Genomic DNA, 17,631 nt, shown 5'->3' on the forward strand with positions numbered 1-17,631 from the left:
AAAATGTGATATATCATCTGCATTTCTTTCTAAAATCCATTATATATGAAATTTATGTAGCAAGAAGAATTTCTGAGATTCTGGAAGACCTAAAAAATATCTGTGTGCAATAATAGCTGTAATAGCCAGACTCCTATAATAAAGAAAATAAATGTATTTTCTTAAGCTTTATCATCCACAGCTGGCAAATCTGTTAACTATGAAAATCTGAATTAAGGTGCTATATTAAGAAAAATTAATCGATACCATACAAAGATGTTCTCAGTTTTAATTCTTCTTTATTACTTGGATGTGAGCGTAGCTAACAACAAGAACCAAATGCTGAAAAAGCATTTCTTGGCATATAGATTGGCCCACTGCAAGCTATACAGTTTAATTTTATGTATTAAAAATGAATTATTACATTCATTCTTAGTATTCTTTTTCAAAAACCTATAGCTTTTTTAAAGAAAGATTATTTTGGCTTAAAATTTCTCACATTCATTTTAGCTCAGATATTACATAGAAAGTTTGGAAAGATACTGATCAACAACCTTATATCTACTTAAATACAAAAAAAGGTTTCTCAACTTTCTTCTGTCTGAAATTCCATGTTCATGTAGCTAAATAATGATTTGGACCTAAGTAAGTAAATGCAGGCTTAATTGTAACTTGAACTTGAAATCATATTTTTAAAGATAGGAATTGCTGATTTTCACACTGAAGTATCTAAAAAATAAAGATTTTCTTACTGTGATAAAGAAATTTATGGGAACTAATCTTCCAGCTATATTCCATTTCTTTCACTTCCTCAATTCTTAAGTTAAATGATTTCTGAAGAAAGCTAAAAAATAAATAAGCCACAAACCACACATATGCACCAAGAATCCTTTTATCCCTTTTCTAATCAGAGTAACTTGTTGGCAATCATAAAAGCCTTTATGACTGAAAAAAGTTATTTGCAATAAAAATATGATTCTGGAGCTAGCATTGAATTTTCACAATATTTTCTCCCAGATTTTATGCATGGCCTAGGAGAAAGCTTGGAGTCTTTCTACTGTCTGCTGCACTTTTCTTTCCCTCATGGATTAAGAATAACAGCAAAACTTGAGTGCCAATACAGTCACCACTGGCTCATCATTTACTTTAGCTGAGAGGTTAAATGCTTGGAAAAACCTTTTCAAATCCAGGCTATCTCAGATCCCAATATAGCCTTAAAGAGAAGCAAAAGGCTATAATAGTGCACAAAAAGATTATTATTTATTTTGAAATATTAACAGTATTTTACAGAAAGTGCGAGGGTCATTAAATATATATATCCTAAAACATAAAAAGGGCTTCACAGATTGCAGAAATGCTTTCTTACAATAGTTAGCAGTCCCTGAAATTCCCATCTGCAGAGTTTGCAGCTGCTAATTGGGAATAATTACCCTAATTACCTATTTGCGTATAGTGATGAGTGCAGATATTTATAATTTCTAAAAAAGCCTTCCTGCTGTTCTACATGTTAACATGAATCCTCGTCTATGCAGTTTTTATCCACAGAAGAGTTAGACTGCATATTACCATATGAATTTCCTTTTGTAAGAACAACGAGCTGACAAGGTCTAGATCTTTTCATTTAATTTTGTCATCATCTGCTGATTTGGTTATAACTACTAGAGAAATGATGAGTCTCTTTCACAAATTTAATACATTATTGCTGTGAGGCACCAGCAAGTTCAGGAAATTCGAGATCTCTCAATTGTTCTGGTGCTTTTTAAAATTGTTCTGGTACTCATTCACTCTGATATCTTAAATTAATTACTTAGGGACAGATTTAATAAACCACCTAGTACCTCAAACTCACCTTACTACATTTTATGCAGCTGATCCCTGTAGGGAACTCTAGAGCCTGAGGTAGGAGCCTAAAATCCCCATAAAAGGCATTAAGGAGAGTTAGCTCCTTCAGAATAAGATCAAAAAGGAAACCAAGAGTTCTCTTCAGCTAGCCAGCCAAAAAGCTGACCATGAAGACAAGTCTAAAATTCTCCTTTCTAGGGCTTACTGTATTTGATTACAGGTGGCAGAAAGGGCCTTCTGTCTTTCACCATTCATAGCCTGAGACCATCTTCTTTTTAAAGAACAGAGCAGGCTTACTCTTTGCTTCTGTGACAAAACTGCTATAGATATTAGCGACCTCAATGTCCATTTTCTAACTAATAATGGTTAGAGTGCTCAGCTTTGTGCTCTCCTTGTTTTTTTAACTCATCCTCTTTTCATGAAACACGGAGATTCCCAGGGGAGGGCTGGGGAGAGCTTGTTAGAAGAGAAGAACTTCATATATGAGCATGGCTGTGCTGTTGTAGCCTTGTGATCCAGGCACCTACCTGGAAGAAAGGGCATTTGTTACGGTCCCTGGGCCAAAGACTACCCATGAATTTTATGTGAACAGCATTTGGATAAAACTCTCAGAGAATTTTAACAAGGAAAGAAGTTCCCTCACTCCAAATGCCTTCTAACCTGATGCTCAGCATGCTCTTTGGGGAACTGAGAAGATACAGGTGTGAACCTATGCAGGCTAAGGAAGAAATTGAATTTGGTTCTTCACAGTGAGTATTCCGGACACTTTGTGGTTACTTAGAAGCATTTCTCTGCCTTAGAAGAAAGGTAACTACCCTTGTAGCCCTTGCTGTTCATTTGTCTTGGTTGTGTTCAGATTAGACCTGCCAGGTGAAAAGGGCAGAAAAATGCCTGATTTCTGACTCCTGACTAGATTTCAACAATTGGTGTATCCCCATTTGCATATTATTGAAAATTCTACATATAAGCAGAAGCATATTGTTGGAGAGAAGAGGGATGAATTCACATCACCAAATCTGAGGAACAAACTTGGAACCACAGAATCACTGAGGTTGGAAGGGACCCCAGAGGTCTCTAGTCCAGCCTCTTGCTCAAGCAGGGAGGTCTTTCATCCAATTTCTTACTACAGCAGGTTGCCCAGGGCTACATCTGGCTAGGTTTTGAATATCTCCAAGAATGGAGACTCCTCTCTGGGCAACGTATTTCAGGTAAATACCAATGGTAAAAATGTTTTTCATTATATCTAATTAGAGATAGATAACCTAGGCTCCCATTCAGGCACTAGTTTTAGATTTTTAAAGTTCAACAGCATGAGTACGCAACCTATTTGAAAAATACTCATGTCAAAACCAGAAAAAACAACAAAATTGTAATTTCTCTGGAATTGGACTACTGATAATTCAAGTTTTTGGATCTCAATTTAGCCAAAGAAGTCAATCCAGAAACTGCTACGGGCATTTCAAAACAGGTCTGCTCCTGTTGTTCCAGTCTAATTCCATGGAATTTATTCCAAATTTCCAGAGTTTCAAAGGTGTTCTACCACTGAAGTGCTGATCTGCTTAAAATCTGGCATCTCACTTTACTAGCTAAACTGAAATACTTCTAAATATACGGCTTTAGCTGAGGGAGCTGACTATCATTTCTTCACATTTCTCATTCTCAAAGGTTAAAAAGAGTATTACCTACCTCACGGGAGTCCTGTGAAATTTAATTAGCATGCAGATGTAAAATGCACTGAAATACTCATTATCACCTGAATTTTATTTTAATATAAATTCCACATTTTACCAGAAGCCGAAGCTGTCTGTGCCTATTGATAGGCTATTGACAGGAAGAAGAACAAGATATGAAACGCTACATAGTAGACAGATAATTGTTGTAATTTTATGCTTTCTTGGTCTAGAAGAGGAGAAGACCAAAAAAAGGAAGATAGAACCTGACATATAGGTAAGAGATTTTCCCTTAAACTAGGTCTCCTTCAAGGACTCTCAGAAGAAAAGCCCATATGCATAAGCAGATGAAAATACATGACAATCTTGCAAGGAAGATAAAAATGCTTTTTAGCATGGTAGGAATTTTCCTTGATATTATACTGGGAAGTGGAAGCCGGACATCCTGTTTTATAAAAAAATTTTGGAAGAAAGATGACAGTGGAACACGGACCTGTTATTAGACTTTTCCTCTGAATTTAAAGAAGACTACATTGCAATCTTTCTCATAGAGTTTCTTCTGGAGTGGTGGTAGCCTTATCCGAACAAAAAGAAACCATATAGGCTATAGGCTATTAAATTAAATGGGGGAGGAGAGGTACTAAGAGGCCAATTAACGGTTCTTCCGTAACTAAATCTTACACCTTGCTTTTGTTGGTTATTTCTTCTCTGACTATAAGTTTATTTCTTCATGTTTTTTTTTGTTTTAAGGACTCCGGTTTTGGTTTCTGTGGAGTGAGGGGAGTGGGAATTCTCTGCTGCCATTTTAGTAAGCCTCTAAATATCCCCCTTCTGCACTAAAGAAATTGTAAATCTATGCTACATTAGAACATATTTGTTTATCTACCCTTTCCCTTGAGTGGACAGTATGTTCAAGACTGTTGTGAAGTGTAACTAGTGGATGAAATATTTACCACAAATTGGGAAGGGCTCGAAATTGTGTTTTCCTTTGATACTTGACTTTGCACTTGAAATTTTCTTGCACCCATTTTTGAAGGAAATATAATTTTTCCTCTTTTCTGAATCAAAGTAAATAATTTATTGCCACACAAATGTTAGAATCAAGCCCTCTAATGGCATCCCACCATTTACTGGTTGTATAGTCTAGCCCAGCTACTCTTACGGCTAGCTAGACCTACTTCGTCTAGCTTTTTGCAGAAGGGAACAGTGTAGCATCTATAAACAAAACCCTTGCTTCCTCAGTAGCTAACCTTGTGCACCTCTCAACCCCATTCTCAGTGCACATTTTTATGTAATTTTTCTGGGTTTTGTATGTGCTGATTCACTGTTCAAAGAATATGAATTATACAATGAAACATTCAAAACTCTCTACAAAATACGTCAGGGACTCCTCCTCACTCCTCACCACTAACTATGCCATTCCTTTTGATTAGCTTTAATTTTCACATGCCACTCCCTCTCCTTGAAATCATTGACAACTCAGAATCACATAGAGTTCTTGTAATACTCCCTGAAAGTCAGCTGACACTGTCCATCAAGCCAGGAATTAATCCAAGAAAGGAAGAGACACTTTTGTTTTGCCAGTGATTCTTTCTAGGCTTTGAGCTGAACAGCCATAGTATCATAAGACGAGGAAGAAAGTCAGATAGATCCCAAATACTTTATGCTTTACACCACGCTGGAAACAATACCTTGAACTGCACTTGGAAATGGACTGTACATCCATGAAAATCATAAAGCACAAACACCGTATTCCAGCTGGAAGATTTCTGATGAGGCAAACCAATAGCAGCATTCTTTACCAGCTGATTTATTTAGATGTTTTTTGTGTGCAGCCCCAAGCAGAACTGTATTAACTAGTTCTTGATGCAAAGAAGACTTATGTCTAATGTACTCAGGATTGCTAAGTCACTGCTTTTGTATTTTCTCAGTAACAGTGTTCTTTTTGTTGAAAAAAAATACTTTCTAATCCTTATCTTTGCAGTGATGAACTCAAAAACATGAACCATCACTGCATTTCCAAACGGATTCTCCAGAAACTCTGCAAATAATAATACAAAGATGGCTAAACAGTGTAAACAGGATTGTGAGGACTCTGTGGCTACGTTTATGTTGTTTGGAGGAATACGGGCAAAGCGTCCGCTTCAGGAGCCACGTGACTCATACTGCGTGCAAGGACACTCGCAGATCAGCCACCTGCACAGCCTTTGCTCTGCTGCTGGGTGCATGCAAAGCATGCCCTCTATATCTGAAGTGGTGAAGTAAAGTGCAGTCAGATGGCAGTGGAGGGGGTTGTTTGCACTAGAAGTGATTTTTTTCTGCCAGGCCTGGGGCTCACCAAGATCTTGTGGTGGAATTTTGAGATGAGATGGGTCCGGATGAAAGGACTTGGCTTGTCCTTAAATGAGAACGCAGATACAATTAATCCAAAACAAAATCTGTGGGGATTTAACCTAGAAACCCCTGATTCTCATCTGTTGCTGGTTTCCCTGGGTAAGCTTAAGCCAACTCAAAAAAAATACTGCCATCAATTTAAGTGGGCCAAGTTTTCCTTAAATAATATTCATCTTTTCTATCAGTTTCATATTACTTTACAGACTCAGATCACTTCATGTAGCTATCTGAAAAATAACTCCAACAACACAATGAAGATAAGTTTTCAGTGTGTGATGAGCTGCTGCAGCTCGCTGTGCAGTCATCAGTGCTAGTGAAAGAGAGGGAATGGCAACACAAGGCCAGGGAGGGCAGCCCCACTCCACTGGGCAGCAATGTAATCGTAGCTTAGGTTGACAGGGAAACTGCATGCTCAGTCTTGCTGTGCCTTAATTCCTGTGTGTGAAATAAGGATAATTGTGCTTCTTTAGCTGGTGATGGTTTTGCAAGGATAAAAATGGTATGATAATTACTCTACGGTTATGCATACATTGGTAAAAAAAGACCCATTGTCTTGCCTGAAGGCCAGCTGGCCTGCAACACCTTGCATCCATGCTATTGAATTGCCAGAACAGCATGACTGCTAGGAACAGTCCCTGGTCTCTGATAAGTCCTGAACTGTACCCAGGAATTGCTTAGGGAAATACTAGTTGGCTTGGATCAAAACAATGCCATAGACAGGTTGACATAACAATGTAGAGGATAAGGATCCACTGCCAAGGAACCTTTACTGACAATATTCAACTTTCTAGTATAGATGTAGAATAAGGTAGCAAGTTTTTTGATGATAGAGATCCACATAACTATTAAAGACCAAAACTTGGAACTTCTCACACTTGCCACAAAATTCCTGCCAATTAATCTGCCATAGTCATGCCATCAGAATTTATCTTCTTCCTCCCTGTGCTGGTGGGCCAGCCTGTAGCTGCCTTTACTCCATATCCTTCTCCATAAGTGGAATGAATTGAATTACAATGTGAATTCTGTTAAAGCCAAGCATCAAAGGGCCAAAGAGCTAGACTGGAGTCCAACTTGTCACTCCAGGCAAAGGAGAGCCAGGTATATACCTGCCAGCTGGGCGGCCTGAATGACAGGGCAGCAGACAAGGCCAAGGGGACCACAATATCAGCAACTGAAGCTCGCTACAAGTTTCCTTGGCAGATATTTTTAGGAAAGGCAGGCGGAATTGCCTGGAAAACATTTGCAGAATAGATGGAGCCTGGTATTTGCAAAGCACAGTAGAGAAAAAATACAGAAAAGGCAAAAAGCTCTATGCTGAATTTATGACAATTAATACTTTAAGCTGTGAATCATGTTTGTGAATATTTGGGAGGGGATAGGAATGAAAGCTATTTCAATTGACAAAATTTTGTTTCTCTAGAATTTACCGCTGGTTATGTATTATCTGTTTCCATGTGCTTTGAAAAACACTTGCCCCAGGAGCGAGAAAGGAAAGGTCCTTGATTTTGTTGCCGCAGTTTTGTCAGACATTAAGCAGGACTGAGTAAAAACTCACTGGAAACTAATCCTCCCTGAAGACCTGCAGGATTGCATATCTGCATTTCTTCTGTCATGAAGATATCTGCACTTCTTCCACCACTTCCCTTTTTCTAGACTGCATGATGTACAAATGGTGTTGATATGCATATAGAAAAAAACTATATGCAGGATGCAAGACTTATCTATCACAAGGTTAATTTGTGGGGTTCCTGCTGTATATTCCCTAATGATGTGAGACAAACAGAAGTTCACTTCTTGGCAAGTTATCTATTAGCTACTGTTTCAAATAGCGAAAACATGGCAAGGCCCTCAGATACAACCCTAATGCACATCTGCTGCTGCAAAGGAGCTTTGGGAAAAGAGAGAGGCTTTATTTTCTGCTATCCTGAAAACCCATGCATTAAACTTGGTTGCACAAGCCTTGATGTGAAACAAGAGGGGCCTTAAGGAGCAACAGAGCAAATCTCTTCATGAAGAACATTCACTCTAGAAAAATCTAATTTGCCTAATTGCATTTGCAGTGTATAGCCTAGTTTTATGCCCAAATTAAGAACTGCAACTTAAAAATTGAAACTAGAATCTGCTAGAGCTCATTAGTTCATATACAGTGAAGAGCTTGCATAAGTTTAGGACTATATGAATTTTGTAATACAAATACATTCAATGATTTAATAAAGTAATAACAGAATAAGAAAAGAACTCTGCTTCTCAGAGCATTTAAAGGTCAGTTTGTCAGCTGTGCCCAAAGCCTCTCCTACAAAAGCTGCTGTAATTATACCACAGATGAATTTTGCTCCTGTATTTATTCATCTCCAGACACTTACATCACAGTAAAACACTTGAAGTCAGCCAGTTCTGTGGATCCCATTGGGAAACCTGCTCTGTGTCCTATATGCAAACCCCAGAAGGTGAAACAAGCTCACAGAAAAAGAAAAAAAAAAAAAGTCTATTAAGGGAAAAGTTTGACGCAGCCAGTAGAGAAAATTCTAGATTGCTGCCAAGTGTGGCAGAAGGCTCATCTGCTTTTATTTCCAAGCTGTGAGCCTGTCTCACCTGATAAAAAATACCCCTGAGCACACGAGCTTCTTAATAATTTAAGGAACCTGGCCTTGATCCTAGAGAAAAGAAGTAATTTTTTATGTGCTGAAATACGTATTAAGTTGTGGAAAGTGCACAAGACTCACTGAGCACGTGAGACACGTGTCCCTGTGCACACCAGGTTATCGGCCCGGTGTCTCTGGGGCTTTGCTGCCTCAAGTCTGAGCGCTCCCCAAAGCAGTCGCCCAGGCGCGGTGCGGGTGCTCCGGACTCGCGCGCTGGGCTTGCGCTGCGTAGGCTTGGCTTGCCGGGCTCATGCTGGGCCACCTGCTGAGGGAGGTGGACTGCCACGCTCTGCCAGACGCAGGGGCTCGGATTCCCTGCATCACCTCCAGTGACGTTACAGGTGGGCAAATATGCCTAGAAAAGTGCCCAGTGGCTGAGAAAACAGGACAGGAACTATTTTCATGAGTTGTGAATAGATTTGACCAAATAGCAGAGGAATCCTGGCTCCGGTGAGCTGTTTTTTTGTGGGTCTTTAGAAGCCAAGAGCCAAGGGTCTGGTGGTTGTAGGCAGCCTGCTGTAGGGCAGCTTCAAACAGCTTCAGTCCAATTAACATCTTCTGACTAAGCTTTTCACTTTAAAGACTGTGGATTTTAATCACTGGATGGATGTCTTTTCTTTCGTTGACACTGAGCTCTCACCTTGTGAATCCACCAGGTAGGTTCTCCTTTCCTGCCTTACTACTGTATCCACACTGACTATTTCTATCCACATTCTGAAAAGGAGCGACAAGAGTATCATCAGCCCATGGGCCCAGATTCTCTTCTCTGTATGAGCTCTCAGCCAAAATCACCTACAGCTCCCTCAAGAAACATCTTTGCCTTTACCACTTTAGATATTAAGGAAATTCAGAGTTGTCCCCTTAGCATTACTCCTATGAGTGGGGCAAAGCCTCCCAGATCATTCATGGGCACAGAATTATGGAGTGAAAGACAAAAATGCTCTTATAGGAAGGGAATGATAGGTGCTCCCCACATCCTTACAACACACAGCATCTCTAAAACCACAGAGTCGGTAGATGTACCAAGGACCCCACAGTCACACAGTTATTTTTATAGGCTAGACAGAGAGGAAGACATAAAAGACGACATCTCTAGTCCTGACTAAAAGAAGGCCTGAAATAAATGGTGTCTTATTTAATCCAAACAGGAAATGAGATCACTTTCTTCCTGTTTTTATAAGGCTGATACTGAAAAAATAGTGCACATCTTTAAAATATATTTAAAATAATTTAAAGGGTATATAAACATATATATTTGCCTCTTTTGTCCTATATAGCTACTAGGTCATATTTAATTGTCCATATACTTTTGAAAAGATCTATTCTCCTACCAGAAATACCAGGGACCTTGCCTATACAGACATTCAGCCATTTAAACACAGATGTAGTCCTGTTTGACTAAGTCCTTAGACACAGGACTGTGAGACCATCAAAACCAGTCGGAAAAAAATCAAAGCAACATTTCTGAATGCTACACAGTTTTCTACAGTCATGTTCTCACAGGCCAAATGGTGCTCGCAGCTCAGGAGAGGAGCCAGGTCTGTTCCAGGCAGCAGGCCAGCAGCACAGGGGAGTGTGCGGTTGCTATAGCCTCAGCGTCCCCATTCCTGGCAGCCCCTCAGTGGCTGGGCGTTATAGGCCTCTCTTGCACATGCTCCACTCCTAACTTTAGGAGGGCAAAAGACCAACTGAGATGTCCTTATGGAACTGGGCTGTAGAAATGGAAGCGGTGTAGCATATGTCTATGCTGATTTCAGATGCAGATTATCTTTTGATCTACACTAGCTTTTCCTGCCCTAGAAACAATTCAGTTGTTAATTCTGGAGTGATGACTGTGAGTGGTGATTCCATCATTCCACCACCACCATGGTGGTGACATAAATCATTGTGAAGGCAATGTGGGTGATGGTGACCAAGTCATCTGGCCACAGATGCCAGTATCATAACTCTGCTATTAATACCTAACTCAATAGTATATGTCAATTGATAGAATACTGGACATAGTCTCTGTAGTACGCACACGTTTATTTTGTCATCCAACAGCTATAACCCAGTTTCACAAAGATGACATGCTGAGGAAGGTGCACTGGGTTGAAAACCACCCTTGCAAAGCAGTAGGACATCTCCTTAGGGCAACAGTCTAGGTTCTGTCATGTTCCCAGGGGAGTTCCTAGAATTACGCAAGTGAGGATTTACACCTATTACTGTATTAGCTTGTCCTCAAAGCTCTTCTCCATGCTTGTATAATTTAAGCCAGTATGGATCCTTGTTGATACTACTTCTTTTTTATTTTTCTTTTTAAAGAAACAGACTCTTGTGCTTTTCTTTCATTCAGTAGAGTACACAGCTGACATTACTACCTACATGCTTAGCACTGCCAGTGCTGTAATGGATGACGCTAGTACTTAAATGCACTAGGAAGACAGAAGGGGGCTGAAGCCATTTTTAGAACAACATGCTATTTTCTTTTTTAGTGCTGACTAATTCACTGTACCTTGTGGTATGTTTACCTCGATTGCTTGCTGCTTCACAGGCTGTTGAATGGTTGAGGGAGGAATATTAATCAGTGACACATAGCACTGATGGTGAATGCTCTGTTCTTGCCTGTCTTTTGGTTTATGGTCTGAATCACTTTTCTTTAATAGCATTCACAGATATTTCAGTCCTGGAAACCGTAAGTGACGCTTTCATAGTCTTAAGTTTAGTACAGCTACCTAGTTTATATGCATTTTTCCTCTTGAAAAACTTTGCTCCTCACAAGCAGTAAAACTAGTCAAATAGTCATTGCACTGTATATGCATTAAACCTGTCAGCCAAAACAACTGAAGAAGATAAAAGAGATCTCACAATTCATTTGTCTTTTATTTAACATATCTTACATGGAAAAGTAAAATGACACAGAAAGCATGGCACTGTAGCTACAGCTATATAAATGTATGCTTATTCTATATGTGTGAACTACATCTGCCTCTTCACTTAGATGACAGAAGTGTTTCGTGTCCAGAGATGTGTTTATAGCTCAATTTGTCGTCTGCCTTCAAATTAGAATTTTCAGGCCCACAGATAAAATCTGTTGCTAATCATTCACAAGTATCTGATAAATGCTATTAGTGTACAGTTACAAAGCTAATTGTTGCAATAGCAGACTGGTATGGGCTTACATTGCAACTAAACTGATTTCACGACTAGCTGGAGCCCAAAGGGGAGGTCCCACTCTTCCCCTCTCCTTTCCATCTGCATGTTCCCATTACCACCACTGAGTCTGGAGTGATGCAAATCTAATCTGGTAGTGAGAGCTGGTAGCTTTAGATCAGAAAAATAATCACTATCTCATACAGCTTTATTTTCTACGAATTCAGTTCTCCTCTGAAATTGTTTCCTTCAGGATTAGATGACCATCCATACTGGAACAAGGCAAATGACCAGGGTGGTGTGGTGAGCAATACAGCAGCTAGCGATCTGACTGAATTACCTGTAACTTGCAGGTAGGCACTTTTGTGCAAAGACCTCCCTTGCCACACCGACTCTGCTGGCACTCGGAAGTCTGAAACTCCAAGAGAGGAGCCAGAGACTAAGCTTGGAGCTTTCACAGGTTAAAAACTTCGTAGTTTCAACTCTATGATGTGACTTAACCATGTAATATGCACATGCCTTCAAATACTCTTTTCTCATCTCCTTTTTTTCAGTCTATGAATTTTAGAGAAACTCATTTTTTAAAGAGCTCTTTCCTTTGTGTTCCCTTCAAAGTTTGCATTCTAAGGAAAAGGCAGCTTGTGTAAGACAAAATGGAAGTCCAGAAGCAAAATTCAGAAAACATGGTTTCAAGCACAGGCCTAAGGCATTGCGACACACACACACCTCCTGTTCGTGACTCTATACACCACAACTCTACAGTGGAAAACAGGAATAGTAATAACTTTTAAAGATGTTAAAAGAAAAAATAACAAGAGGGAGACCAGTGGATGGAACAGAGATTCAGGTCCAGTGAGTCCCTGTATATAGGTAGTAAAGTAAAATAAATAAATAATATGAATTTGTAATACTAATATATAAACATTGAATATACTGATTTTTATTGTGCTAGGGTATGTGTACACGTATAAAATCTTTGAAGGACTACAATTTCACATTTTTGCTTTAAGAAGGATTTTAAAATGTATAGCTGACATCGAAATACCATCACTCAGAAGACACTACTCACGTGCAGTAATGCACAGAGATTCCAGTAAAGGGCCTGAGGTCTTATGCTAATTTGTTCATTTGTGCACCTCAGGGAAATATGCTGCTGCATAATCAACTTCATAATCCCTCGAATCCATTTCCAGATATTTTGGAGCAAGGCAGTAAACTCTCCTGGCTGTGGATCCTTTCTCTATCTTTTTCACTTTCTGCACGTAGTGATTATTTTCATCCAATCGTTATTTACTGATGTAAAAAAAAGTTAAATATCCTTCCTTAGTTTTGCTGATAGAGTAATTGAAGTGTGCAGTGATTAACAAATTACATTTGCTGGGTCAGAGAGAAAGTTCATGGCAGAGATAATAACAGGTCTCACATCTCTGGTTTCAATGATTACAGGGTCACAACACAGCATCCCTCAAAGTAGATGTTTCAAAACTATGTGTTTAGTTATGACATTGGCAGAATGGGGTCCCTCATTTGTTTGCTGATCTTGGGCTAGTGAATAAGCCAGCCTCTCAGTCTGAAGGATATTCCTGCTTTGAATAGCATATTCAGATTCTACAGAACCTACATTTCATTTAAAATATCTACAGTAAGAATATTCCTAACACAGAATTGCTAGTATTTTTGCTTCAGACACTGCTATATATTCTTTATTATAGCAACCGAGTACCAAAGTCTTAACATATTCATATTGTAGCATCTCTGTGAATTAGGGAACTGCTAATATCCCATTTTTAAAGGGGCTTAAAAAGGAAGATCGCAGAGGAAGTCTCTGGTGTAAAAGCTTAAAATTTGCATCTCCTAAATTGTAAGCTGAAACCCTAATCACACTTTCTTTCAATCATCTCAAATTCACCAAAAGCCTGAAATAAAGATTTCTGAAAGAAATGTGCTTTCCTGTTCCCTGGACCTTGGGCTCCTCGTGGGCTCTCAGCCTAAAGCTTACTGATAATCAAGTCAGTTTGTGAACTCAGTGTTTCACATTCACTTGAGGACACTGATATAACTGGGGATTAAGGAGGAGGACCATGAAAAGTAGAAACTGGTGGCTTCTGCAAAGAAAAAAGGAGACATCAAGATGGGAGAAGAAGAAACAAGGAAATGTGACAAGGAGGAAAGCACAAAACTGAGCAGAGAGGTAAAGGACCCAGAGCTCTCTGTATACATGTGTGTCAAGATACAGAAGAAGCTAGCAATAACTACACTTCTCTATACTGCAAGAGTGCTACTTGAATATGGTAAAACACTATTTCTGTCGGCCTAAAACTAGAATCAGTGTGCATGGTAATGCTAGGAGGGTTGTATTTTCCCTCCTCTGAAATGAGGAAATTTTGTATATTACAGCAGGGAATCTTGATTCTGGATGACTGTATATGTATTTGAAAAGATTCAGCTCTTCATCTGTGACTCATTACTATTAGTCGGTTATCGCTCACAGAGGAAGAGGGCTCTGCACAGAAGTAGGATGGTTGTTATTCCATGTCTGTTGGCTTTTGCAGAGGTCACAGGAACGAAGATCTCTAAAAACATAAATCTGAAGTGCAGATTTGCATGTGTTAATGTGCGACTCAGGGAAGTTCTACAGAAGCTGAAATTCATTACATAAGAAAATGGAGGAGAAGGTACTGAGAACAATGTGGGCTTTGTAGGCTGTACTTTGTAGAAATTCCTAAGGCAATGCTTATATAATACGTTCTTCTGAGTGGCAATTCCAGCTGGAGGAGTTACCCTCCCAACTACTCCATCCTTTCTGCTCTGCTTACACTGCAGCTGTCTGTGCACCTTGATGTGCTGATGCAACTTATCACGGGATTGTGCTGTAAGTAGATCACATAAGTGATGTACATGTCTAAAAAATATTTTGGAAGCTATTTTTTATACCTATATCACTTCAAGATCCAGAGTACAGTCCAGCATCATAAATGGCTATATCAGCACGACTTTGGGGTGGCATGTAGTAGCAGCTATAGAAGTTTAAATGTAGGTGAGGATGGGAGCATCTTTAGAACTAGCTGCTGCTAAAGAAAATAAGACCACAAAACAACAGCTCAAATAGTATCAGATCTGAAATATTCATCTCCCTGTGGTACTTATATAAGTTTTAGCATATGAACTCAATGAAAACCTCAAACAGGCTCAGTTCAATATGATTTTAGGTAACACAGTCACTAAAACAAAGTTCATGAGTAATTGCCATCAACACAAAGGAACTGAGTATGCCAGTAAATTTTCCTGTTACTTAAAATAACCTAGAGACAAGGAATAAAAGAACATAAAAATAGGATTCCAAACAGCATATTTTAAAAATTTTTTCATTCATGTTTGTATTTGATAAATTTTTTCTAGCCCCAATCTGCTAGGAGAACTGCCCCTTTTCTAATCTGAGGCATGGATTTTATCAAGATTTTTAATGCAAACGCAAAAGGTGAAAACACATTCACTGACCTTAAACTAATTTATATTATACCAGTTTCATTTAGGTTTTAATCTGTGCCACATAAACAAAGACTAAAGCTAGAGATTTCTCACTTTCATGGAAGAGCTGCATTGTGTGAACTAGTTCTGTTTTTCTTTGACAGAGATATGCAGATGACCCTTCCATTTTTTACAATGACTTTGTGACATAAAATATAAAGCTTTCTCCATTAAAAATATTACAAAAATCTTCTTCTTACCTGAAGGTAATGGCACGGCCTCAAGGAAGGTTTGATTTCCTGATGAACCAGAGGCTTATCTAAGTTAAGTGATGATTTACGATAAGCTTCTTTAGCCTGACTTACTGTAAGTGTGGACCAAGAACTCCTTTTCATGTATTTACCATCGGGGGTCATTGCTAGCCCTTCACAAGCTGAACATTTCACGTCATTGTTACTTTTGGAAGTCTTCAATGAGAGATCACCAAAATGGCCCTGGAGTGCTTCAGGGTAGCAATGGGATATATGATCTGCATGGTGCCTATTTACCACACTAGGGGTTCGGTAAGTGCTATCACTGTCCAAATTATCATCAGAGCTCCACCAGCTGCTCATTCCAGATTTATGCTTGCTCTCTGGTTTTCGCTCCTTACTTTTACTCCTTTTGCTATGCTTGGAATGGTGCCCATGATGGTGATCATCCCCTCGACTGTCTCCCTTTGTCCCATTAACATTTCCCTTGGATGATCCTTCCAGAGAATGAGATTTAGTAAAAAGTTTCTGGACTGAATGAACGAGATGGCGTATTCTTCCTGGGCTCTCACTGCGTTGTTCTGCAGCTGTTGAGGTTCTCTGATACTGTAAAGTGTGAAACCCATCCCGGTGAAGAGGAAGTTGTTTCTCAAATTGGTCCAAAAGATTTGCAGGAATGCGGTTAATCTTGGGGTTACCGTGAGACATGGCGCAGTCGTCTCTTGTGTCGTAATGTGAGCTGTAGTGCATTCTGGGGAAAGTGCTACTTGACATGTGATCGCCCATTACCATGGGCATCATCATGCATTCAGAATGGATGGAGCTGCGTGGTGAGCAACGATGGTGGTCCAGCGGACAACTCTCCGTGGGGCTGAGAAGATAGGATTGCCTCGGCTCCTGCCCATGGTGAATATGGTCGTGGGTGTGTTCACAATCTTCAGGGGATGCTAAGCCACAAGTATGAGCTGAACATAACTGTGGTTGGTTGCGACTACCAGATAATCCTTTCATATTCCTTGGAGCAGGAGAGTATCTTTCCTCATTGAAGTGCTGAGAAGGTGACCATGAGTACTGCTGGTCTGTCAGGAGAACACATAAAACCTATGTTATATCTAATTAAAAGACTGACTTGCAAAATCCAAGTATATTGTAAAACTGAACTGTTTTTTTTCCTGTAAACTCAGTGAGAAGTCTTACTTATCATTTATGGGATTTGATTTGCCATATTAAAGCTGGTTAAAACTGCTCACTTTGAGCAATTTATGAGGTGAATGCAAGGGGTTTCTTGTTAGCAAAATTGTCTGCTAGCAGCTCTACAATTTTATGAAGTTATTCATTATGTAACTTTACTCAAACACATTTAACGAATACATTCAAGTGTTCAGTTTATTATTTGGTATTTGGAATTGGTATGCTAAGTTTTGTGGTTAGCCATTTAAGTTACATGGGTCTAATTCTATTTCTGTGGTTTCTCAGTTGGATCTCTTAACCTTCATGCATCCCTCCTCCATGGAAAGAGTCATCGTCTTATCACAAACTGAACTTTTTTTTATTATATGAATCTCAGCTATAGGATCCCATGTTTACTGTTCATAAACATAAATAATAAGCCATATAGATAAAAAGGAATATGAACATGCTGAAATCAGGCCTATTTTTTATATCACTAAACAGTTTGTGAATAAGCTTATCATACTACTTGAACTTCTGTTAACATTAGTCCAGAAGGATTATGGCCATCACCATACTTGTACGGTCTTCTCTTTTAGGCAGTTTTTTCCATTCATGTTTCTGTCCAAATTAAAAAAATATTTATCTAACCACTCTGTATTATTCCTGATAAAACAGGTATCTCCAGGTACAACCTACAGGATTTTATATATTCTATTATTTGTTTCTACAGATTGGGTGCGATATGTATTTGTGCTTACAATCCACTTAGCATAGTCTTTCTGCAGACTTGCTCTTGAGATCCTAAGTAATCTGAAAGTTAGTACAGGTTAGTACAGGTTGTCTCAGCCAAAAACAAAACTAAAGAGTATATACTCATCATATATAACAATATAACCTGACACTGGAGACTGGCTTCTAGAGATAACACAGTAGTCAAGAGCAATTTGAAGAGTTCCTAAGCACATGTGAAAACTCTTTTCTAAGTCACACTCCCACTGCTGGTTAAACACCCATATACAGTCATGAAACAAATCAATACCTATGCCCCCTTTAATTTTATTAAATTAGCAAGTTTTTTAA

General features: G+C 39.1%; 1 protein-coding gene across 1 annotated transcript in view; it reads right to left on the bottom strand.

Annotated features, from left to right (window-relative positions):
* DLGAP2 (DLG associated protein 2) overlaps positions 1–17,631 on the bottom strand; it is a 304,160-nt gene that overhangs the window by 72,262 nt on the left and 214,267 nt on the right. The window contains exon 5 of the mRNA XM_062571124.1: positions 15,388–16,457. Coding sequence (XP_062427108.1) covers positions 15,388–16,457 — 1,070 coding nt within the window. The remainder of the gene's footprint in view (positions 1–15,387; positions 16,458–17,631) is intronic.

This window comes from Rhea pennata, chromosome 3 (genome assembly GCF_028389875.1).
Source record: "Rhea pennata isolate bPtePen1 chromosome 3, bPtePen1.pri, whole genome shotgun sequence".
NCBI classification, from domain to species: domain Eukaryota; kingdom Metazoa; phylum Chordata; class Aves; order Rheiformes; family Rheidae; genus Rhea; species Rhea pennata.